Source organism: Neovison vison, chromosome 3 (assembly GCF_020171115.1).
Source record: "Neovison vison isolate M4711 chromosome 3, ASM_NN_V1, whole genome shotgun sequence".
Lineage (NCBI taxonomy): Eukaryota > Metazoa > Chordata > Mammalia > Carnivora > Mustelidae > Neogale > Neogale vison.
The window spans coordinates 87,842,526-87,868,379 of record NC_058093.1 but is presented as its reverse complement, the minus strand read 5'-3'; the positions used below and the strand labels follow the sequence as shown (position 1 = coordinate 87,868,379).

At 35.5% G+C, this 25,854-nt stretch overlaps 1 protein-coding gene across 1 annotated transcript in view; it reads left to right on the top strand.

The window, feature by feature from the left end:
* The window catches only part of ARHGAP15 (Rho GTPase activating protein 15), a 602,539-nt gene that overhangs the window by 280,893 nt on the left and 295,792 nt on the right, over nt 1-25,854 (top strand). The window contains exons 7-8 of the mRNA XM_044242546.1: nt 15,971-16,069; nt 17,315-17,444. Of these exons, the coding sequence (XP_044098481.1) occupies nt 15,971-16,069; nt 17,315-17,444 (229 nt within the window). The remainder of the gene's footprint in view (nt 1-15,970; nt 16,070-17,314; nt 17,445-25,854) is intronic.

The window sequence follows — 25,854 nt, the reverse complement described above, 5'->3', positions numbered from 1 at the left end:
TGTTTCAATACATGGAACTTGAAAACAAATAGCTGCCCTCTCTGCCTGTGATAGTTTGCCAGGCTTTTAACTTATTTGGTTTTTCTCTCTTCGGATCATGGTGAGGTATCTCAAATGTATTCCAAACAGCACATTACCCCCAAGCTTTGTTTCTTCCTTTATAAAGAAACTCTTGCTTTAAGGTATATTTAGAAAAGCCAGGGTCTAAGCCAAATTCCAAAGAACCAAATCCTAATTCTACTTTGAAAAGGCAGGAAATGACTTACCAGAACAGAATCCCCTATACATGGTTACTGATCACTCAGGCCTAATTGCTGAAAACATGACAGATATTCTGGAGTCTTTCCACAGGTTTAAATAGTCAACTGTTAAATTATATATGGAGATATTTTGAAGCATCTTATAAACCAGGAGAGAGAGAGAGAAAGAGAGGGGTGGAAGGGAGAAAGTTGAAGAGCAGAGCTTGACGATTATTTCATCTTTCATGATCTGTAGGCCAGTGTTTTTCAAACTGCATTTAAGACCCTTTGGTGGTGAAGAAATCAATTTAGTGAGTTGGGACCAGTGTTCGTTTTTTTTAGAAATCAGTCAAAGGAAGAATGGACTAGAATAGAAATGCATACAGTATCTCATATACCTATTGTAAGGGGAAACGTTATTTCATAAGTTTTGTTCCAATATATGATATATACAGATATATACATGTGTGTACACAAATGCACAGACTTATAGTATGTGTATTAAATATTATATATAGAATAATATATGAATGGATGGGTAGATAAAGGTAGATAGAATTGTGTGTGTCTGAGGAAGAGAGGGAGAGAAAGTCAAGGAAGAGGTATGAATTAGCAATGTAAAATATATTTCTTACCAAGGATCTTGGCCAAGAAAGTTTGAAAGCCAACATGAGACTTTATCGCCAGGTTAGTGTCTTCTTTAACTTTGAAATGAGTTGTTCTCTTAATGTTCTCTCATCTGTTTTCAGGTAAATTCACAAGCTACATATAAACTTAATCTAATAAAAACAAACAGTTTTAGAAAACTTTATGGGTAAAATTCAGGAAAATATAAATTCAATGCCATGAACCATTCACTAAGAGTAACAAATTTCAAGCCAGATACTGGTTGTAATGATGGGAAAATATTCTGTTTAATGCCCTGCTCCTCATGTTTCTAGAGACTAATAAACCACACAATGATTCATAGTGAACCTCAAAAATTAGGGGAGCAACTCCCTGTATTGATGATCTTTAGACATCCTTTATTCAAGGATTAGGATTATTTCTTGGGCTCAGGAAAATCCAGTTAATGGCAATAGAACCATGTTGATGAAGCAGACAAAAAAACTGTAGTTGAGACAGGTACTAGGGAAAAGTCAGACTGCTAATATTGGAAGAAAGTGTGTCTGCTGGACTGAATACAGGAACAAAAACTAAGACGACAGAATACAGCCCAGGCTGTTAGAGTTAAGAGTGTGAGTTCCAACCTGAAATAACAAGAATATTTCACAGGCCAATTTGATAATCAATGAATACACTGAAATGGCTCATTTTCAGATACTCATATGACCATCTGCCTTGAATGCAAGTATGGATTATTGTTTGGTTACGTGTCTAGTAATTTAGGTGGATGAGGCAGATGGAAGGTGGAGTTAAAGAAGGGGGGCAGGGAGAGAGAATCAGAGAGATGCTCAGCAGAGCCCCAGTTCCTGAAAGGGATACTGGCAAAAGGACTCCTGCCAGCTGAGAGGGTCTGGTGTACTATGTAAGCCACCAGACTAAGAAATCAGAAGCCAAGAAACAGGATAAGGATACACTTACAGAACTGAGCTTCAGCGAACGAGAACTGGCTGTATTCTTACTTATCAGGACTTGAGATCTGTGGCAAGCCACCCTGAGGTGAGATAAAGATCTGAATCCAAATACTGGGCATGTCAGAAGGTAGCATCTAAAATTGAAGGCAGGGAAACAAGCCCCTTGAACTGTGTAAAAAGAAGGGCAAAAAGGCCGAGAATCAGAAAACCCAGGAGGCCATGGAAGAGGCACTCTACATCAGACAGAAGTGGTGTATCATCTTTTCAGAAGAGTTGCCCAGGAACAGCCTGGGAAGACAGATTTAGGCAGATGATTAGGGAAGTTGCAATACAGTTCCAGCTTTAAGCAAATGCCTCTGCTCCTCTAATCCTATGCCCAGTTCGATGGATAGATCTGCTCAGGGATCTAGCATTGCTCTCCTCTTGCTTAACAGAACAAACCAAGCATGGTTACTAAATTTAAAGGTCTTCTATTATCTGAATACTACAATTCTACAGTATTAACCTATGTCAACTGAGCTTCCATTCATTCCATACCACTTTCTTGAGGGCCTGTAGACTTCCAGATAATCCCCTAATTTCTGGGGTCACGTTGTCTTTGTCATCAGGGAGTTTAAAGTGTAGCAAATATCAGACAAGAAATTTGATTAGTTCAATAGTGGGCTAAGCGCCATGATGGAGTACGTATGGATGACCAGAGGGATACTCCTTTTTTGACCTCCTGAGGTTAGAAAAGCCTTGCCTGAGTAGGTAATATTTGGCTAGTTTCCTGAAGGAAGAGAGTAAGTTTGTAAAAATCCAAGGAACCCAAAGAATCAAATAACAATAACCATAGTATTTAAGGTACTAACTATGTACCAGGTACCATGCTAAATTCTTTTCCTAAATTATATCTCATATGGCCTTCACAATGGTCCTATGGAGTATTATTTCCATCAGGTTATAGGTGATGATACTGAGACACAATGATTCTAAATAACTTGTTCAAAGTTATGTAGTTAGTAAGTAGAGGACTTGAACAGAAAAGGTTGGAGAGAGAGAGAAAAGTCTTCAAGTACTTGGTGGCCCATATTAAAGAATTTAAGTTTATCTTTAGGATAACAGGAATTTAGTCAGTTACTTTTAAATGACATGTGACAGGTATGGGTTTGGAGATCATCTACTTAATGTATAGAATAGCTAGTAACTTTCAAATTGCATGTGGAGCTCTATAAACAGATTCTGGGGCCCTACTCATAGGGTCTGATTCTTTAGGTACCAGTGAACATGAGGATCTACTTACAAAGTTCTCTAAGGAGGAAGTCAAGAATTCACTAATAAGAGGATGTAGAGAATGGTTTATAAAAACACAAACTAGCAGTAGAGAGATCAGACCAGGGATAATGGTGGATTACACTGAAATAGATACCAAATAGATACTACATAAGTAAAGATGTCTGAACTAGAGATATCAATTAAGGCTTTATCAGTTTATTACTCAGATTAAAACAAAATGGAGTTGGTAATGCCACTCAGGAATGTGTCCCTAAGTAAGAAAAATCAAGAATGCTGATGGACTCCTCCATTTAAGGATGAGCGAAGGGAAAAGAATCTACAAAGAGGATTTAGGGATAGCTTATGAATGTCCTCTAGAGATACTATCTTCTTTCCTGCCTCTCACTAACTGCAGAAACTGCTCCTGTCATCTTCCCTCTCCCTTCCTTTTCTTCTACTAAGTCTCATTTGTCCTTGTAAGAACCTTCTCCAACCTCCTTCCTTGAGGACTCCAGTTTACCCATGGAGAAACAATGGTTTGTTCCTTAAAAATGAGTACATAAGCTCCATGTTGAATCATAATTATTGTTTCTCATTGTTTTCCCATGTTGGTGTTAATGGTGGTCACACTAGATTATAAGCTTCTTAAGAGCAAAGAGTTAGCAAAAGAGCTAATTTATTTTGGAATACCTCACAGTTCCTAGAATTTGACATTAGTAGGAATTCTGTAGGCCCCTAAATATCAAGGGCTATTGAATTGCTCCCCACTGTTGTGTATGATAAATAGTGATCCATATGTCTCAATGTATCCCTATTGGTCCCAAGTAGACTTACTGTCCTGGTGTAACTATTAGTAATATGTCTTTTGCTTTCAAAATTGTCACAGTCTAGGCAATAAATTATGTAATCACCTTATAAAGTCACTAATAATGCAACTAATATTTTTTTAAGTCCAACATTTTTAAGTGGTTCTGTTTTTAACACAAATATTACTTTGACTGGGTGAGAGGATTAAGTGTATTAAGTGTTGTTGCACACATTTAGTATGGAGTAATGTGTATATCATTCCAAATGTCAAATGTCTCCATTATTATTATTGTTGTTGTTATTTATTAACATATAATGTATTTTTGTTTCAGGAGTACATGTGTGTGAATCATTAGTCTTACACAATTCACAGCAATCACCATAACACATACCCTTCCCCGTGTCCATTACCCATACCCAATCCCTGCCACTCTATCTCCTCCGGGAACCCTCAGTTTGTTGCCTGAGGTTAAGAGTCTTCTGTGGTTTGTCTCCTCCCCGGGCCCATCTTGTTTCATTTTTCCCTCCCTTCACCCATGACTCCCCACCCTGCCTCTCAAATTCCTCATATCAGTGAGATCTTATGATAATTCTTTCTCCGATAAAATTGTTTTGCTTAGCATAATACACTCTAGTTCTATCCACATCATTGCAAATGATAAGGTTTCATTTTTGATGGCTATATAGTATTCCTGCGTGTGTGTGTGTGTGTGTGTGTGTGTGTGTGTGTAAATGTATATATATGTATATATGCATATTATATATATATGTATATTAATGTATATGCACATATACACACCACCTTCTTTATCCCTTCATCTGTTGATGAACATCAAGTCTCTTACCATAGTTTGCCTATTGTGGACATTGCTGATGTAAACATTCGGGTGCACATGCCCCTTCAGATCACTACATTTGTATCTTTAAATATCTGTCCTTAGCTCTCCTGTCAGAGGTCATTGTCTGCCATAAAATCACAAGTGTTTTCTTTTTTCTACCATATAATCACAAGTATTTTTTTAAATACCATTAAATTATATTTTATATACCATTGTATTATATATAATATGCCACTAAACTGTAGTTTTTAAAATGCTAGATATTTTTTCGTGTTTGTTTAAAGATAACCCTTTGGAATAAACAGTGAAGGATTTCTCCAATAGGCGGAATTATCATTTCTGTATATTTTCAGAAAAAAATTACAAAATCTTCAATTTACTTAAGCCTAGAATTCATGAAAAAAGAGAAATTTCTTCTCATTTATGAAGTTCCTAATTATACGTATTCTTAATGTATCATCCTTCATGAATAATGATGCTGTTTTATGGAGGGCAAAATCTAGATCATGAGGTACTTGGTTAAAAACAATTTCAAAAAATTTTTGAAATCTAAAAGTAAGGTTTTACTATAATATTAACTTCTTGAATTATATCGATTTGGAATCCAGACAACAAAAATTCACCAATTGAGGGTCTCCTGGGTGGCACAGTTGATTAAGCGTCCCAACTCTTGGTTTCAGCTCAGGTCATGATCTCAGGATCGTGAGATTGAGCCCCACGTGAGGCTCCATGCTCTGTGCAGAGTCTGCTTAAGACTCTCTCTCCTTCTCCCTCTCTCTGCTGCTCTCTCTCTCTCAAATAAGCAAATATTCAAAAATATTCACTAGTTGATCCCCAAATCCTCACCTAATATTCGTTATTCTTCCCAGACTATATAGTGAGACAGTACAGAAATAAATAGATACCGTTCTTTCTTGTGATCTGCACATTCTCCAAGGGGAATTCTCAGTTCCCTCAGTTCCCAAGTCAAGGTAGAATTAATCCTATGAAAAGAGTTCATTGGTGCCCTGGCTAATCTGCATTTACTAGAATAGCACAGAGGCGCTCTGTTTATGTCTGACAAAGTAGTTATAAATCACACTTCTTCAGATCATAAATACACATTTATCTTTAGAATATATCACCAACTGAGTCATTTTGATGTAAATATTGCACCTCTTAAATATAATGATGATAATAGAGGCTGTGAATCCACAGATTTGTGTGAGTGCTCCCTTTTCAATAACTGAAAATATTTAAATCGCGGAAGCTTTAACATCCTATGGGGAGTGGCAGACAGATGTGTCAATAGAGTGAGACCTACAAAAGTTACGACGGTTTTTTTCTGAGTAATGAATAAGGCGACTCACTGGCTTATGTAAGGAAATTATCATACTTTTCTAAGTGGGTACTTTTGGGTTATGCTGTGACTGGGAGCTCAGAAGTGACAGACTCGGTGGAGGTTTTGGGGGGAGTGTCCTCAGCTCCTTCACGTCTTTCAGTGCTGTCCTCACATGGAAAGGGCCCTGTGGCCAGTGATTGTAAACAATACCAGGTGGGCAGTGGTCTGCAGATTTTCACCTGTGGAAATCATCTAGCTTTCTGAGACTGGTAAAGAGATCATTCTTGGGTAAGAAGTCCCCAAGATTACGGAGAACCCACTTTGTGGTGGCATTGTCATTTGTTACTGGTTGGCATTCTTGTCTGGAAACTGTCTTAATTTTACTTGAAGAATAAAGTGCAGATTTTATTATGTATCTTCTGTTCTCTGAATGTAAAAAAGTATATAAAATACACCTACATTCACTTCTAACTGTCAGTATTGTAATTCAGCAGATTTTTGTTTTTCCCTGAAACCTGGAGTTGAATTGTCTTGAGCCGGAAGGCATTCAAGCTGCTGTTTTCCACTCAGCTATATTTCTCTATAAGCATCTAATTGTTTCAAAAAGTGATGTACAGTATGCAAAAACCTGAATCTAATGCAAATAAGTCTGTACAGCACTAAAGTTAACAGGTGTTCTCATTAATGTAAGTAGACATGGAACAATTCTTGAATGTTTTATAAACACTCATAATCATGGCCAAATATGTTACAATAGCATAGAGCTACATACTGCAACATCTTTTATTCTTGTTGTGCAATCTCAGCACTTATTAATGGGAAATGTGTAAGTAATAAACTTGTGGTGACAATACCCGTTTCTGCGCGAGTCACTGTATCTTTAATTAGCTAATATTTTTAAATAAAATTCTTGGTAACAAAACTATTGCCACTTGTCCTCCCACAGTTGGCTTGTTTATTAATGTTAATAGTGTTTTAGTGAAATTCATGGCTGCATTGTTGATTGACAAGCAATGAGCACCTTTGCATCACTGAGGTTCTCTAAAGACTTGACCCATTAACCTAGGTATTAACTCTTAAAAATCTTAAACTTACATCTGGTTTCCCACGTTATCAACTATCAGTTAGAAAGGTCCATACATAGGGTGAGATGCTTGGTTGATATAGTAGATTATCCTTGCAGAACACATGGTGGCTTTGTAATATAATCAAGAACATTCTATTCTAGAGATATGTATGGAAATATAGACCCACTCTTTGTGCTTCCTGACTCCTCCAAATTTAATCCTATTGTCTAAAGTCTAGGACTTGTTGAGTAATGGGAAAATATAGCCCCAGACTGTGGTTATCAATCTTCATAATGGATTGCCTACTCTACTCTGAGAAACATGATATTAGTAGATGTCAAAACAAACTACTTGCATTGCCTACAAGAACACAATGGTCTTACAACCTTCAAAATGTTATTACAATGGACGCCTTTCATGAAGATGGCACTGAAGGTGAAGAAGGAAGCCCCTGTCCCTCCCAATGCGAAAGCCAAAGCAAAGGCTTTGAAGGTCAAGAACAGGGTACTTAAAGACATCCCCAGTCACAAAAGAAAGATCTGCATGTCATCTACCTTCCAGGAGTCCAAGACACTGCATCCTCAAAGGCAGCCCAAATATCCTTGGAAAAGAACCCCCAGGAAAAACAAGCTTGACCACTATGTCATCATCAAGTTCTCCCTACTACCAAGTCAGCCATGAAGAAAATAAAAGACAGCAACTCACTTGTGTTCATTGTGGATGTCAAAGCCAACAGGCACCAGATCAAACAGCTGTAAAGAAGGCCACTGACATGCCCAAGGGTAACACCTTGATCAAGCCTGATGTAGAGAAAAAGGCCTGTGTTCGCCCGGCCCCTGACTATGATGCTTTGGATATTGCCAACAAAATTGGGATCATCTAAACTGAGTCCAGCTTGCTAAATCTAAATCTAAATTTATTTACCATAATTTTTTTACAATGGAGGATGAGTTAAATATACTGTGGTATATCAAACATTATCATATAATGTATTCACTGAAATGCAGAAGGCAGATGGTACTCGTCTATTTATTATTTACTTAATACCCCTTAGGTGTGGGTTATGCAGCCACACAGTAGGTAGACAATTGCCCTTGGCTTCAGAGTGAATATAGTGTAGTAGGGGGAATGGAGAAATCAACAGATAATTAATGCAGACCAATATTTCTTATAATAAAGTAGGATCAAGATATCATGGGAGCTCTTAGGAAGTGTATCTATTTCAGAGAACCCTTTTCTGAAAAGGTGACATCTAAATTGATCTGAATGAGATGACAGAGGAATCCAAGGGTTCTGGGCAATGGAAAGGTACTTTAAGGGAAGAAATGAAAAGGAGTATGGGAGAGCTTGGGAACGAAAAAATTAAATATGGCTGAATCATAGAGATGTAAAAGGAAATACAGAACAGGGGGCTGCACTGTGGGTAGGTGGCAGAGAACACAGGGTCTGGTAGGCTGAATTAAAGCTTGCACGCCAATGTAACATCTGTGGCGAGTCTCAGAATGTAACCAAGCAGAGGAATAGGGTGATTAGATCCAAATTTTAGAGAGATCACAATGGCTGCAATATGAAGTATGGGCTGGAAGAGAAAGTGTGGATGAGATGGGGGAGAAATCAAAAGATATTGTTATTAAATCCAAGTGGGAGATTATGGTAGTACAGATATTTATATGCATAAAACTTTTTCATGACACATTTTCATTATAATATAAGCACATATACAATGTTAATCCATGGGTCAAAAAATATTGAAGGATAGACAGTAATTTAGTATACTTTGGGGAAAGGGAGATTGTAAATTTATACTTTTTTGAGTTGTTAATTTTTTTAAATCGGGCATTACATAAATAACAGACATAATGAAAATCATTCCAATTTGAAAAGAGTGGGAGCTGCAGATTTCCAAATGCCATGGGACTAAATGTGTAATTTTACACAGTGAACATAGCTCAGATTAAACACTGATCTGTGATTGGCAGTGACTGATTGAGAGTTGGGTACCAGCAAACATGAGTCCTAGGATGATTACCTTATCTAGAGGCAACTACTCCTCCCAAATTTAGAAATTAATGTTAACAGCAATAGAACTCTAAGCTGGTATCTTTATACACCAACTGCTTCGATTAGTCACTTTTTCTGTCGTGTTTCATATGAGCACCACAGGCAAAAGTTTTGGTGTAGCTGACTGCAAAACTGTGGAAACTGCTAAACTATCTACTAATTACTTAGATAGTATTCTTTCATGAATATTGAGAAGACTGTTTCTCAGTACTTAAAATATTTTCCTTCTGATAAAAGAATGCACATGAGTTTTTGTCTAACATTTGTTTGATTGAAATAAATTTGGGGTTTGGGTATTTCATGTACAAATAGAAAGGTAAATTGAACAAGTGATATGGATGTGACTAAACGCTATGGGCCAGTTTTATTTTGCAGAACAAATCTGTGTGAACCAAATTATTTGGGTGTCAAAGGTACAACTCAATTTCAATTAAAAAGCACTGTTTCTTGAAAGATTGGCCTTAAACCTTAGATTTTGGAATGCCCTTGAGATCTGTTGTGTATGTAGCCCAACATTTGTTTACTTTCCATTATAAGAAATTGCTTACGTGGGCAGGTTATTTTGATATGATGACACCACTGAGGGTTTCAATAAATGTACATGCAAATCAATCAACCCCAAATACATTGAAAACATATCCAATAAACATCTGGAAACTAATGAACACACATTTGTTAACACAGAGGGAGTTGTGGAAATTCAGGATCCATTGGTGGCTAGCCTGATTTAGTAGCATGTGGATTTAAGAATATTTCATGGAGTCAGAAGAAAGAATGGGTAATTATAACATAAGGTTCAACATCTTTAGATATGTAGAACATTTTCCGTTGCTTAAAACAAATATTCCCTAGGAAAGTATAAAACATTTTTCTGACTTGCAAAGTTTTTGCAGTCTATCATTTAAATTACTTAAATAAAGGGAGCTTTACTGCTCCCCAAAGCTAAGAATATAACACCCTCCATGCATATTAGCTTGATCTTCCTGACAGACCAGAAAAGTGTTTGTGTGTGCCAATTAAAACAAAAATGGATCCCTAGTGGCTTGTTCTTCACACAACTTCTGAAGACGGCTATCATTGTTTGCTAGGGTAACCCTGGATAAGGCTGCTATCCAAAGTAAACAAACTTTTCAAAACTTTCATGACAGATGGGGGTTACAAATGCATTTTAATAACAGAGTTGCCAAAGCAACTTTTTCCCCCTTATAATCAGCATATATTTACTTAACATCTAGCAACATTGGGAACACAAAGCAGATCCTTTCTCACAAAATGTTTTAACAAGAAACATTTTTGGAAAGACAAATTGAAGACCTTTTACTTCTAACTGATATTTTACCCATAGTTTCATGTTAACTTTGCTCAACATGTTAAGGAAAATGTTAGGAGTTACTCAAACCAGACTGTAATTTGAGATAGACATGCAGCTTGATAATGTAATTTCTTTGGTGGTCATAAACACCTTTGAGACCAAGTAATATAACTATTAGTATAACCATGACAACCTTTATTTGATCAGCTATATCAAATGGATATTTGTGGAGTGTGATGCAAGATGAAAAAAATGTGAATCTGGGGGTTTTTATTTGAGCATTATTTCTTCAGTTTTAGGTCTTGAGCTCTCACTATTATGTAGCCAAAATATATACCTATATTTTATGCTGTTAGAATTCAATAAAGATAGAGTCAAAATTAACTTCAAAAATAATTTATATTCACTTCAAATGAATTTAGTATATTTTGACATAAATTGTTATAGCTACTTAATTTAATTCAAATATAATGACTTCATCATGGAGTCCAAAGTGTCTCCAAATACAATAGTAATTAAATTCCATTTCTTTTAAATGGGTAATCCATTTATTTGTAGAATCACTGTAGCCATATCATTCAACATTTTTTAGCAGTGTTATTTGGCATATTTTATTACACATTTCCTACATATAGTTTCAGCTTCATTAAGATGGAATAAATTCTCCTTTGATTCATAATCAAAGATTGATCGTAAGCAAAATATGAATAATATTTAGATCAAACGTAGGATTGTTTTAGTCCTTTCTAATATTTGAAGGGATTTTTTTGGATGCCCCAATCCTGTTTTAGATATATTTTTTTCATAGTAGAATAGTGGTCATTTTTCAGGAGCGGGGGAAGAAGAAAACAATTGAATAAGGTTATTGGGTGATCCTTTAAAACTGGGCTATCTTTAACGTAACAATAAAGAAACAAAAGACTTTTTTTTTCTAAGATCTGCATTCCATTCCAGATTTCACAACTGAGACCAACTCACCATAGTCCTTTTCCCATATGCATAGAGTCCTTGACTATAAGATTGTTTGCTGAGGACTAGTGAACTAGAAATCAAGATCTTTGTAATCTCTTAATTCTACCATTTAAAATGATGCCAATTTGATAGAATGGCATTCTCATTTTCCTCATTTGCTTCATTTTCTTCATTTGCAAAATTACTTTATGATAGTGGAGGGAAGCTGCATTTGGAGAATGTTTATTATGTGCTTTGAGATCATTAAAGCTGATATCACTTTGCATACCAAGTGGTAGTATTCATATCCTTAATATACTAAAGTTCTGATACAATCAACCTTTAAAGAATAACATATCATGACCAACAGTTTATGTGTAATTCCATAATGTAAATGTGTCTGCAGTAATTACTCCGTCCTCTGAAATCTTGACATGAGCATTGTCTCTGGCATTCACACTGGGACTTGGTATAAGCCATTTTCTATTGTTATTTATCTTTATATGCATATGTCCTATCAATGCAAACAGACTGTGAGCTCTTGAGTGTTGGGGAGGGTGTATCCTTAATTTCTAGCAATGTGCTTCGCACTTAATGGATGCTTAATCAATCCTTGATGACTAGAGGTATATCCAGTCAAAGACTCCCTGATCAGTCTCCTGAACAAAGAATTATTTGCAGAAATGATTCTGTGATAGGAAAAGTGCTGCTCTCAAAGGGGGAACACATATCACTCATTATTTCTTGCACCTTTGATAGTCTCAACATGCATTTGAGGTCAACTGGAATGGAAATAGCAAAAATACTAAGCCATCAAATACATTTAGGTGATAAGGTATCTATCCATAGCATAAAGTTGTGCACAGATCATTGTCATATACATTTGGTTTTTATTTATAAAAGATTGGCAATAATTAAATTAAAATGTCCATAGTGTTTACTTTGTGGAGTCATGAATAGTTTTAATCTACTTTTTTGCTATCTTTATTTTTTCCAAATTCTTCATAAGAGATACAATTATTCTTATAATTAGGAAAAAATGTGAAATTCTATAAAGTTTTTGTTTCTATTCTGGTAAACTAAATTACAGAACCTTTTAATAGTTTAATGCCATTCTACATGCTATTTTTCATTTAAATTAAAATTGACCAAGGGAAAGACTAAATGCCAGACTGTATATAGACAAGGGCAATGCTTAATTGACGATACTGAAAAGGGCAATACTTAAACATAGACATTGCTCATGAAAACTCTTCAAAGTTGCCTAAATTAGCCTAACAGTATTCCATGTGTTAATTAAAGCCTGGAAAACACATTTCTTCTCTCCTCACCACTTATTGGTGGAGTTTGGAGCTGGGAGATAACCTGCTTCCATCTTCAGAAGAACCACAACAAGGACACAGACCTAGGTTCCTAGCCTAGAGGAAAACTGTTGTTGAAATAATACCAATATTCTTCATCCTGCTCAGTGGGTACATTCATATGATTTCCTAGACATCCATGTGACACCAGCAAGAATTCAGACACATCCTGATTGAGTGTGAAAAGTTTGAGGAAAATTTCCCCAGACAGGTAATTAAAGATATCTATTATTGACAACACTGGCACATTTCACTAAGACTGCTTTGGTGCCAGGATATATCCCTTCAAAATAGGAGTTGGTGGCAAGGACGGATTTCAAGAGATGTTTGTCTAAAGTAGGCTTCAAAGCAAAATGGAGACCAGCCACTCTTGCCTAAACCCGTTGTGCTTTCTCTCAGTTCCTTCTTCATCCACCTCGCGTCAGCCAGTTTTTCTCACTTAAGCAAAACATGATATTGCGAGAATACATTAGCATGCCTTAATATCAGATCTTTTATGCCTGTTATTAGTTGTATATCACTTTAGATTGTCATCAGGAATTGTTCAATCAAAAGGTTTAGTCAAAGCTAACAGTCTTTACTGATGTCTTTTTCCCCCAAGAGTGTTGAAAATTTGATTGTTCAAACTGCAAATATGATTCAGCAAACCATTTATCAGAAAACCTTAAGGAGGTAATGTGGATGGAAACCTGAATTAAATGGACTTGAGCAGTCAAAGACTTTGAAACTGCTTTCCTGTGAACGTCTGGGATAAAGCAGAACAAAGTCAATTACTGACTGTAATTAAGAAGTGGATGCATTTAAACTGTAGAGAGCAGTAGCAGACTTCTCCAGACTGCCTAGTAACTGGAAAGATTAGTGGAAAGACAGAGGAGAGACTGTGAACTGTATCTTCCTGATAGTATATTTTGAATGAATTGCATTCATACAGTTCCCTGATCCAACGTCCTCAAATGAATTCATAGATCACTTATTATGTACGATTAATGCAGTAATATATCTGGATAAAGAAACTTTTAAAATGTGTTTTGTTTTTGGTTGTGTTGGCTGTAAAAGATTCCCTTTCTTTGCATAGCATGCACCAAAAATGCGAACGTACGGCTGAAGTACTTACATTTTATCACTGTTTGAATTTACTAGATTGAAAACTGAACTGTGAGCTCTTACCTAAACCCTCAGAATATAGTAAATCTAATTATGTTTTTTGCTTGTACTTTGAAATGTTTCTTTTTATAATTTTAATAATGGTTTATTTATAATGGCAGAAAAATAGATTGTACATTGTGTTTGGGCTAATTTGTGTTTCTTTGTGTATGTTATCAAATTGTGATATTATATAATACATTCATAATCAAAATATTTAAATTTAGATTAGGAGGAAGGTAGAGGTCAGGGACATTACCGGTTTTCTTGGGTTAGTTACAAGTGACCTTATATTTCTAGATTACTATTTCTGTGGCAACAGTTTATAAAGTAAATATTTGGAATTTAATGTAAGTAAAGAACATTGCTAGGGTGTTCAGATAATTAGGCAAACATCAGCTTAACTGTCTTTTAATAGATAAATAAGACAGAGGACTATTTGGAGGCTATTTTGAGCTATCCCAAATCTTACATGCAATTTTACTTAAAAAAAAAAAAAAAGCGAGCGATTGGTCCCAGTAGTCTGTCAAATTCTAATGTGGATAATTAAATTCCTCATAGTTTCTAATCTTTCACTTCTCACAATTGCATATACTTAGTTCCTCTTGTTACAGTTTTAAGACGTGAAAACACCTCTCACTCAACAATGGTTGCGTCACGGGACGGAGTGATGTTGTATCTCTGAATCATTTTTTCTCAAAATAAATGAAGAGTGAATATATAAGTATGGATGTAATCGAAAATTTCCTTAAAACTCCAGGATCATTGTCATTAAATGTTGCTGTAAGAATCACTGAACTCTTCAGAATGAGCTATTTTGGGTAATAATCCTCGCTTTAATGATAGAATTACAGAGACATCCTGAAGAGTGATTAGTGATTTTCTGAACCTGTGGGCACATTTCAGTGTTCACCTCCGATTTAGAGCAAGGAAGTCTGAGAAGAGGTGACTAGCCCCTGATTGAGTATTTTGAAATGGCAGTCTTCTAAACCTTTGAAGCCTTGCTTGATGTGTGACATTAGTCGAGCAATGTTCATCTTCCTGTTGAAGCAAAAAGTCAATACAAAGGGAGAATCTTCACAGTTCAGACGGATGGCCTAATACAGAAAGCATGTCCACACCCACTCTAATCAAATTCGTCTCTAAGTAGCCTTTTCTGTGTGAAATCAAGAGCACAGCTCTGTTTCTATAGGGTCACATTCTTCTCTCACAATTCTGGAGAGGAAAAGATTCACCGTAATGAAAAATGTATAGTTACATGTTAAATATTGCCAACTACTTAATAGCTCTCAGAGTCTGGAACGGGGATGTTCACTTGATAAATACTCTCTGTGAGAGGATCAAATATGTAAATAAAGTTTTATTCTAATACGGTCCGTTTGTGGGGAAATTAGTCCTTTATTACTTTCCTATAGGCCTTTATGATAAGAAAGTAGAAATAGCCAAATGTTATTCATTTGAATGACCTTTTGGGAAAAGTCTGCATTAGTCTCTTTGGTAAATAATCTGTTTTACAGCCCTCCATAAAAGGAAATCAAATATAGAGATACTATTAGATTTGAAAAAGACAAACAGGAAAGAGCCAAAAGTGCAGAATGAATTCTGACACACCCGGGTGCATTTTTCTGAGGTTCTGACTTAAGTGGGTACTGTCTGCATCGTTCTGAACTTCCTGACTCGCTTCTCCTTGAGTTGGAGCAATTCAGCTTGAATCCTACTCTGGTTAATCATTCTATTATTAAAACAATAATGTATTTGTTATGACATGAAAAAACAGTTTATAGAGAGCAGTTCAAAATGATCCTGGTCTTCCAGTTCCCAGAAAGACAATTACTGGAATCTAAGAAAATATTTTGTTGTATTGAAGTCTTGTTTTTTAAACTATATATATATACACACACATATATACACACACTCATATATACATATATATGTATATATCATATGCATATATGATATATATGTATATATATCTCCTTTTTTTAATGTAAGACTTATATTTCATATGGTTTGCTTACCTGTCGATTTTTTTTTTCAGATCACAACAGTATCAGGAAATGAGTTCCTTCTGCAGTCAGATATTGACTTCATCATATTGGATTGGTTCCACGCTATCAAAAATGCAATTGACAGATTGGTATGTATTTGTTTTGGCTGTTACCTTTATTAATTAAAATGTTGTCACTTAAATTGTGTTGCTTAGGCATGTAACACACATATTTAAATAGATCCTATAGATCGAGAGATATTAAGTTATTTTAAGTTTAAATAAAGTCCACTAAAAACCCATTTCAACAGATGTGATTCCTAGAGCTAAATGTCATTTGATTTCTCTCTTTCAAATGAAAAACACAGTGCATTCATTTCCCCCCGCTGAAATAACATGGACATTCATTTACAAGAAGCTGTAAAAAGCACACAAGCACTTAATGACTACTGAATTTTCACATTTTCAGTTTATGTTGTCTGTAATACACATTCTTGAAAATAAATATCAGAGTATTTGAGCCCATACTTACTGTTATAACACCAGTAAATAATAATCCTTTATACTGATTTTCACTGTTCTTCCAGTGAAGTTAGATTGTTCTTCCCATGAAAATTATGAATCTAAAACTTCAAGAAATTATCCAAAATCCATACATTTGGAGTATATTTTTAAAGAATCAAATTATTTAAAACTACCATTATATACTGATTCTAGACCAAACATTTAATTTTTGGATTACTAATATTTGTAGAATCTTGAGGAAAAAATAACTATTCTCAGGAGCTTTTAATAAGGTATACAATACGAAAATACTGCATTTTCTGTGTGATTTTATTTCTATTTAATTGCAGTCTTCCTTTATAACATTTTGGGACTAAAACTTTAAAAAATAACAAATTGACTTTTCTCCTTCAACTGTCTAGTCCCCTTATCCAGGCTTGCTTGAGTGCTTACCCTCATGTCTACCCACCCACACACAGAGTTTGTTGTTGTCTTTAAGAGTGGACTCTGGACTCAAACTGCTTGAGTTTGAATCCTGGTTCGATCCTTACTAGTTGTGTGGCCTTAGGCAAATTACTTATCTCTTTGGCTTCAGTTTCCTTGTCTGGAAAGCAGGGGTAATGATGATATCTACCTCACGGGATTACTGTGATGATTAATTGAGTTAATACAAGGGGAGTGCTTGGGGTAATGCAAAGCATTTAGTAAGTTTTATATACATAGAGCTATTATTAAATTTGAATATTGAGCTTAGCATAGAGGACCTGTCCTAAAATAATTATCTTAGTTCAGTCTTCCCTTTAGAATTAACATCAAAATAGATCACTAAGCTATTTGGTAAATCCGTTCTTCCCTGTAAAATTATTCAGTCTAATTGTTTGTTATTTCCAGCCAAAGGATCCAAGTGGTTCATCAAGAAACCTGGAATTATTCAAAATCCAGAGATCTTCCAGTACTGAATTACTAAGTCACTACGATAATGATATAAAAGAACAGAAACCAGAGCACAGAAAATCTTTAAGTAAGTATTTTTTTTTTTTACTTGCTGATTTTAACTTTGTCTAAATGCATTGCTTATGAAATATAAATGCATGGAAATTAAGATTTGAGCCAAACTCATACTATCCATGGAAGATTCGTAGCCATTTCCTGGCCATAGATTCATACACTGGAGGGCAGTCTGGGTGCTTTGCTCGCATCATTGTTGGTAGGGCCGTTTGAGAAAATAATTGTTCCAAGGTCATGGTCTCTGCTTACAGCAAACCTCTGAATCTCTGAGTAATAGCCATGGCGTTCAGATTGGTGATTGATTTTGAAAGTGGGAAATGTCAAGCGTCTCCAAACCTTGGTATGCTGACTATTTGATTTCCATACATTAAAAGATGTATGAGTGACTGCCACGGGTTGGCACAACTTCAACCAAGAGGCTATGGAACCTTCCACACTTTCAGACCACCAGAAAGATTTAGATATGTGGGTTATGAATTATATGTTCTCCAGGGTCACATCAAGTTGTAATATCCTGAAAGAAGTGAGTTTGGAGTAAGAAGCACCAATCTCACCATATAGTGATTTTGAGTATAACTCTCAACCTTGCCCAGCCTGCTTCCTCCTCAACAGAAGGAGGGTATGAAAACGTGTCATGCATCTCACAGTTGGTTTGGGGGTTTCGGCCTTCTAAAAGGTATCTCTGAAATCAAAGTGGGAGTCTAAGAAATCAAAGAAAACTAACTTCCCAAAGTCTCAAAATTTATAGTACCTTTCCTGGATCACCTACCCTCAGCCTTCTGAATCCCTATTTTTTTCTGCCATCTCCCTCTGATCTAAGATCAATGTAGTTACAGTCTAGCTTTTTGATTTAAAGAGAACTCTATACGTAGAGAAGGGCTTCTAACAGATTATCTACACATATACATGAGTACATGTGCTAAATGACTATGTATGTATATATGCATGAGTTTGTGTGCATTAGGGAAGACACATATATATGTATGTATATATAAACATAGATGCACTCTCACATGCATATGACAAGGAAGAGGGAAGCTATTTATATATAATACATCTTACAGAGCTAAATTATTGGGATATTAAAAATCTAGAAATAGCATAACAACTCTGAGTAGAAGCACCCTTTCAAAATGAAGTCATTATTCAAAAACTCATACCATAATTTCACCAACTGCTAGAAACATATTTAGCTAGCCAGTTGTGTTAGGTTGGAGTTTAAAATGATCCATGTTAATGCCTTAATCTGTATGGTGTTTTGTAAACTAAGTTATTTGTGGAGAGTTAGCTGTGCCATTTAAAAAGATTGTTCCATAAGGTGGTACAGTTTGAAGTTACCTCCTTTGAATATTTCCCTTTAATTCCTGGTCATCCTTCCCCTTTGCTTAATATGGAATCAAATTTAAGGTAAGATTTTAGATTTAGAATTGAATTGTGAGTATGTTAATGCTATGTGAGTGAGTATGTTAATGTTAATTATATGACCATTTTGTCGTGTGTATGTGATGGGATACATGAGGCAATGATTAGTCGAGTTTGGAGGATACCTTGACATGCGTCTAGAAACTGAAGCTTAGGAGAAAATAAAGATTTATAAAAGTGTTTGAAAAACAGTGAAGCAAACAGATTCTGTGTTCAGGGATAGTCACTTGAAATGTTTTAGGATGATACAAGGGGGAAAATGTTCCTACAGATAGAATACCTGCTACTCCTCGTTAGAATTTATTTTTGATTGGGAAAGACAATTATTTGTGTATTTGGGGCTTAATTTCAAGCCTTCCTAGAGACAAGGGACGAGGCATATGATTTATCTATTCATTTTAAAATGTAGCTAATTCTCTAGGGACCTCACATTCACCTTTTCCTTTGCAGTTTAAAAATAATGATAGCCAGCAACCATTGAACACTTTCTTTTCACCAGGAATTATTCTAAGTTCTCATTTGTGTTGACTTACCTAATCTTCCCACTAACCCAACGAATCAGGTGCTACTACTAAACCTATATTAGAGATGAGAAAACTGAGGCATGGAGATTAAGGCCATTTGTACAAAGACAAGTTACAGAGACAAGTTTCAAACCCATGCAATTTGAGATTAGAGCTTATGCTTTTAATCATTACACTACAGTGAAGTCAACAAAGAAAAGGTAAACTTAATTTATATCAACTTTGGACTTGGATGGAAATGCTACATTAAAAATGACATGCATAGAAATCAGTGAACTTAAATAGGGACCCAAAACATATTAGCAAAAGAACTAAAACCAAATGTCTCTGGAGTTTGGTGTCACTATTAAAATAAAGAGGTCATTTAGTCTTTAATGTTAGCCCTAATTTTAGAAAATGCTTCATTTCTATATTTTGATGGATATTTATAGTTGTAAGCCCTTTTTAAGTCTTAGTAATTTTTTTGCAGTGTAGGATACTGTTAATATCCCTCTATTACTTTAAATTAAGTTTGTTCACTATTTATGTGTTGCTTTTCATTTGAAAGTCATAATGATTGACACACCCACACAATGTCAAATTAGACTATGTATTTGAAATAATGATTGGCATATTTTATATTTGTTGCTTTTTAAAATATTTTTTCAAGTAGGAAGTATACTGTGTGAAACTCCCTCTGATCTCCGTCCTAGATTTGAACACCCAAACTTAGATTCTTAAAACATGCATTCAGTTTTATGTTACCCTCTTGAGATTAAACTATTATGTGGAATTAAAGATTCACAGACTCTCCTTCCTTATTAGTAATCTAAGCACAAACTTTATTGTCAGTTTGCTGCCTTTGGCTTCCTGTGCCCTTGATGTTCCCATAAGTTTTGTCGCCAAGATTGTAGACAGATAAAGCCAGAATTACTTTTTTTAAAGGCATGTGAACATCATTAGCAGCTAACAGGTGGTCATTTCATTGTCCAGTTTCTCTGGGTAACATGGGAAAAAATATGTCCTCTCAATGAGTGAATTGTGCAAGTTAAGTACTTAAATATACTTTCCTTTTTAAAATATGATTCTAATCTGCCAACATTATTAAGGACTAATCAGATATTTTAAGATATCAGCTGAGTCTAACAGACAAGAAGCCAGAAAATTCAATGTAAGGGCCAAATCACTGTGGGAAATTCAGGACACCAGCATGGGATGAGAGTGGGAGAGCAGCTCTCCAGGGAGGGTTGTTAATGGAAAGTGGAGAGTCAATCAAAGAACATGCTAGCATATTTTTCCAAGGAAAGAGAAGTATCTTCCACGAATGGCAAAGAGGAAAGGCCCAAATATAAATCCTGATTCAAATAATCTTGGAGAGTTTTCTTAACTTTTCTGCGCTTTACTCTGTAGATCTGTAAAAATGGGTCTACTAATGCCCCTGCATGAGAGCATGAGAATTTGAAATTAGACATGTAAACATTTAGCTCCCAGCAGGCCCTCCATGAGTTGGAGCTCTTATTATTATCCTCTCTGTCCCGGAGCAGATGGTACCAAAACAGGGCATGAGCCTAGGGTCGTATCTAGTGGAAGAATGAAGCAGGACACATATACTTGACACCCTATACCCAAGTATAGAGAGAATATGGGGAAAGAACCAGAATTGGGTATGGGAGTCATGGCTACGACAATCTAAATAAGAGCAGCTGGTCTTTCTCCTGGCGAGTCCCCAGGTGAAAATGGCAGCCAGGGCATTCTTGGGAGCAGCACACCAGGAAATAATAGAAAGGAGCCAAGAGATACTCATGGTTCTTTTACGCCCAGAAGAGCTGGTCATGAAGTTCCAGTTGATGGAAAGGATTCAGCATCTAACCATTTCACTATTCCTTTAGGCACAGCTCTAGTTTATTCATCCATTCATGTATTCATTCTTTTTAACTAACGGGTATACCTGAAGGTACACAACTAAAATTCATGACTTCACTCGTTTGCACTTTCCATTTTTAAAAAAATATTTTCGTATTTGGGTTATGCTTCACAAGTGGTATACTGTGCGCTGATCAGGGCTAAACTGTGAAACCCATTCATGGAGACCTTGAGTAACTTGTATATGAAACTGATACTTATAGCATTACAAATAAGCACCCCAAAATGACAAATGACCATGAAAAAAATAAAAAAGAATAAGATCAAACAGTAAGAGAACTGAAAGAAAATGAGTTCTCTTCTAGCTGTCTTTCAATGAACTTTTCATAAACATCAAATGTATTCTGGATGCAATCCTTACAGTATTTAGGTCTCATTCCCCAATTTCATCTCCCCTTAGTGATGTGTGTAGTAGGGGTGTATGTACAGAGCTACAGGGATAAAGACAGGAATGAAAAAATGGGGTGAGATATTCATACAATATAGAAAATGAAAATATCTGTGAACCTTTAATAATATCTTTGTTTAAAAATTTGCCTGAGAAGTAATCATGATCATGCCAAGTGAAAACAAGTCTGATAGAGAGGCAGTTATTTTTTGTACTAATCTAAATAATTATAACACTGGTCATCCACAACGTAAGTAGTCTGTGTCCTCAAAATCCAATTGTAAACTGGTTGCTTAGATCTCAGCACACTTTCATAAGGAAACCACGTACCAGCCACAAAAGGACACTTGAACCTTATGCAATCACTTAGAATGTTGTTTTTAGGGAACAGCTTGTTCTGAGTTTGTTGCACCTCTGGCCCTAAGAGCTAAGACTTTCCAGTAGCATTGCTTTCCATCTGGTTTCCCTTTTCCTCCTCCCCTGCTCCTGTACCTACCCCACCAAAGCAATTAGAATAAACAGAATGACTTTGGCTAAGAGGCTCCTGGACCCTGAAAATCCTCAGTGGTGTCAAGGAGGGAATGCAGAGCCTCCAAGCCAGAATAAAATACTGGGGAAAAGGGAGCATGAAAGGAAGGAAAATTTTTTAACACAGGCAACGAAGTGAGTTCTTGGCAAGAGCAGATGCTCTTTGTACAAAATGTGTGTAATGACAGATTAAGTCTGGTATTGTCCTAAATGTTAATATTTGATGAATCTAGGTCATATCTATAGGAGTTATCATGATGCTCTTGTTTTCTGTATATATTAAGAGTTTCACAATTAAAAATGAGTACACACAAAGTATTACTCATGGTTATAATTTGATAAGGGAATATAGATATTTTCTAATTCTGGCTTGAAAATTTCTAAAGATCAAATTTTCTGATTATGGATTACATTAAGACCTCCTTAGATAATTTAAAAAAAAACACTAATAACTCTTTATTTTCCAATTTTTCTCCAAAAGTCTCTCTCTCTCTCTCTCTCTCTCTCTCTCTATATATATATATATATATAGTGTGTGTGTGTGTGTGTGTGTGTGTGTGTGTGTGACTATTGGCCTTTCTAATAGCAGTGTAATTAAAGAAATTTGTAAGATGTTTATTATTATCCAAAATGGAGAAGTCATACTAGTTTCTTGGATGCATATGTAACTAGCAATTGTTTAATACTCATATTGTGATGTCTGTTCTGGAGACCCATATAAAGACATATTTTAAAGTTGCTTATTCTTCTTAAGAATTTTGTATGAAACAGCCTAATCTTGCCAATGCACAAAAATAATAAGATAAATAAGCCATCTGCCAAGAAAATGAAAACAACATTAAAATTGCACAAATAAATTGTATCTCACCCTGAAGAAACAAAAATCTCCTACCTGGGAACAACAAAAAAGTCATAATATTTATGTAGAGTATTATGGGTTATTGTGTTGTCAAAGGGACAAAGGTTTTTGATTTGGGTGAGATGGTCAATCATCTGATTCTTGTTTTTTTCCCCCTAAAAACAATATTACTATCTTGGCACCAGTTTCAGTCAGTATGTATGTGAGAAAAATAAACTATTGAAGAAAAGTGTGAAAACAAAAATTATTTTGTTTTCCTATAGTCATAAGACTGACAATATCAAAGGAACGGTGAATGTCAGTTCTTTTCTTGATTGTTTTCCACAGGTCAAGGGAGTTCTTTATTTCAGAATATTTCTGTAACTGAACAAAAATGAAAAATTTTAAAAGAAAATTTATGTTTCTAAAACAGGAGGATTTAAATATTACGGGAAAAAAAACAGTAAAGATTAGACACACACTTGACAATCAGGCAACCAAATTACTTTGTCAAACTGGTTTTATTCATGAAGGTTACAGGGCCTCACTGAGGCACTGTGTGACTACAGAAATTTTCTGACATGTGTTCCAAAGGTACTTAGCATTCCCAGCTTTCCTGGGACCCATAGATTATAGTTTCTTCAAAACATTCAGTTCTCCATGAATCATTTGATAAGAGGACCTAGTTATAAACTGAGCAAAGAATATTCTGATTAATCTCCTCTTTCCCATCTAAGGGGTTGATCTTGCCCTCTGAACTGTGGGTGTCCGTTGTCATGTATCTTGTAACATCAGCTACTCTGAGAGTCTATCTAACCCTATCAGCACTCAAGCACTAGATCACCCCATCTCTTCCTGACCCTTGCAGTAACTCCATGACCGTTTTTTTCCTTAGATAAACTGCATTTAATCAATTTCTGATTTCATTAGGTCAGATGGCATCTTTCTTTCAATAATAGGCCAAATCAAAAGGGCTCTTTGGTCTAACTCTTGAGCAATATTTCCTTAGCATTAATACACTACTGTGATTGTAAACAATATAAAAAGTGCTCTTTGATCTCCTTTGAAAGTTTCTCTCCGTTTATTCTATGACTCTAGAATGGGTATATATTAACACTTCCTTGTAAAGTTTTAACGTATAATATTTGTTCACTACTGTCATATCAAGTTTAAACTTTCTCAGCTAAACATGATATTTAAGGGGTTCTTATAATGAATCCCTGTGCAGGGGGAAAAAAAAACATTCTTTGAACACATATGGTCGCCTCTTTTTGTATACAGAATTTATTGGGTCTACTCCTTTTTGTTTCTGGAGTATAGGAGCAATGTTAATTTTCTTCAAAATCCTAAAAGAAAGTAATTTTCTTTTTAATGCATTTATTTTGATGTCCCAAGTAGATCTAATGGTATAGTTAGGGGGGAAAATTATATAATCTGAAATTTTCTTGGAAAATAAGTTTGTTTCTTACTACTCATCATAAAATCCATGTACATGCAAGGAAGATCAGGTGTTGCTTTCAACCAATGTGTGAGATGTATCCAAAAATACCATCTGTGTCCATCCAAATTAAATAAAGTGTGATTTGTAACAATAGGACCCTTAGCTTCCTTCAAGAAATGTCTCAGGGGTGACTCGGGGAAAGGTAAATCAGTCTGCCAATTCATCTTTCCTTGCTTATTTAAATAGAACCTGAAGCCACGTACTCTTGCTACTCAATTTCCCTAATATAAATAAATATATCCTTTTTGTATACAAAATTAATTGACCTAAAAAAGTAGAGGCCAAATGGGAGATGCTATGGCCAAATAGAAAATGTAAGGACTGGGATTTTGCCATTAGAGATGATGTCCTCCAAAATTGAAGTCAAAGGTTAAGAGCAATTTCTAATCAAGTTACTGCATTGAAAGGATTCAAGTCAAAGTTCCTCAATAGAAACCTCTTCATGACCTACATCCCCTTCTTCAGTTTTTCCCCACTACCCCCTGACCCATGGTTTATATTCCAGAGAAACGGTGCTTATCATCCCTGACATACACTGGTCTATGCTGACTCTTACCTTGAAATCAAGGCCTTCCTTTACTAAATTAACATTCTTTAAGACTCAGCTCAGGCCATGCATTCTCTTGAAAACTTTCCAAGATTTCTGTGATAAGTTAGGTGATCTTCCTTGGTTTTCTTATAATGTTCAGTCCATATCACTATCACTGTAATTACCAAAGTGTGTTACAATAAGCCAATGTCAAATGTCTGTTTGTCTACCCACTAGACTGCCAGACTCTAGAAAGGGTTCTGTCTTATTTACCCTTATATCTGCTAGTAGCAGAGTGGCTTGATTATATTTGAGATTGTTCAAAAATGTATTGTGTCAAGTTAGTTAGTAAATGAATGAGGATATTCACATGACCAACATGAACATACTACTTGCTGTGTGCTAAAAATCATGATGAAACTTCTGAAACTTATTTAGGAACAATAATAAACCATTCCTTGTCCTGACTACTTATAATGGTTTGACATTTTAAGGTCACTATTTATGTGCCTCTTTCAGTTTTCTCTTAGAACTTTAAAATCTCAAATCAATTATATGTTTTCTGCAGGTCGCATGTACTGTGCCTAATAAAATCATCTACAAATAAGTGCTCTATTCTGTGGTGAGGATAAAAATGACTAAGACCTTGCAGGAGAGGAAAGGAAAATCCTAATCCCTTTGCTTAAAGTCACTGTCTTCTCAACATCTTTCTTTTATGTATGCTAGCCCCTACTTTATTTAAGAGAAAACTCTGGTTCATTCTTACTCTTTAGGCTCTTCTATGGACCCTG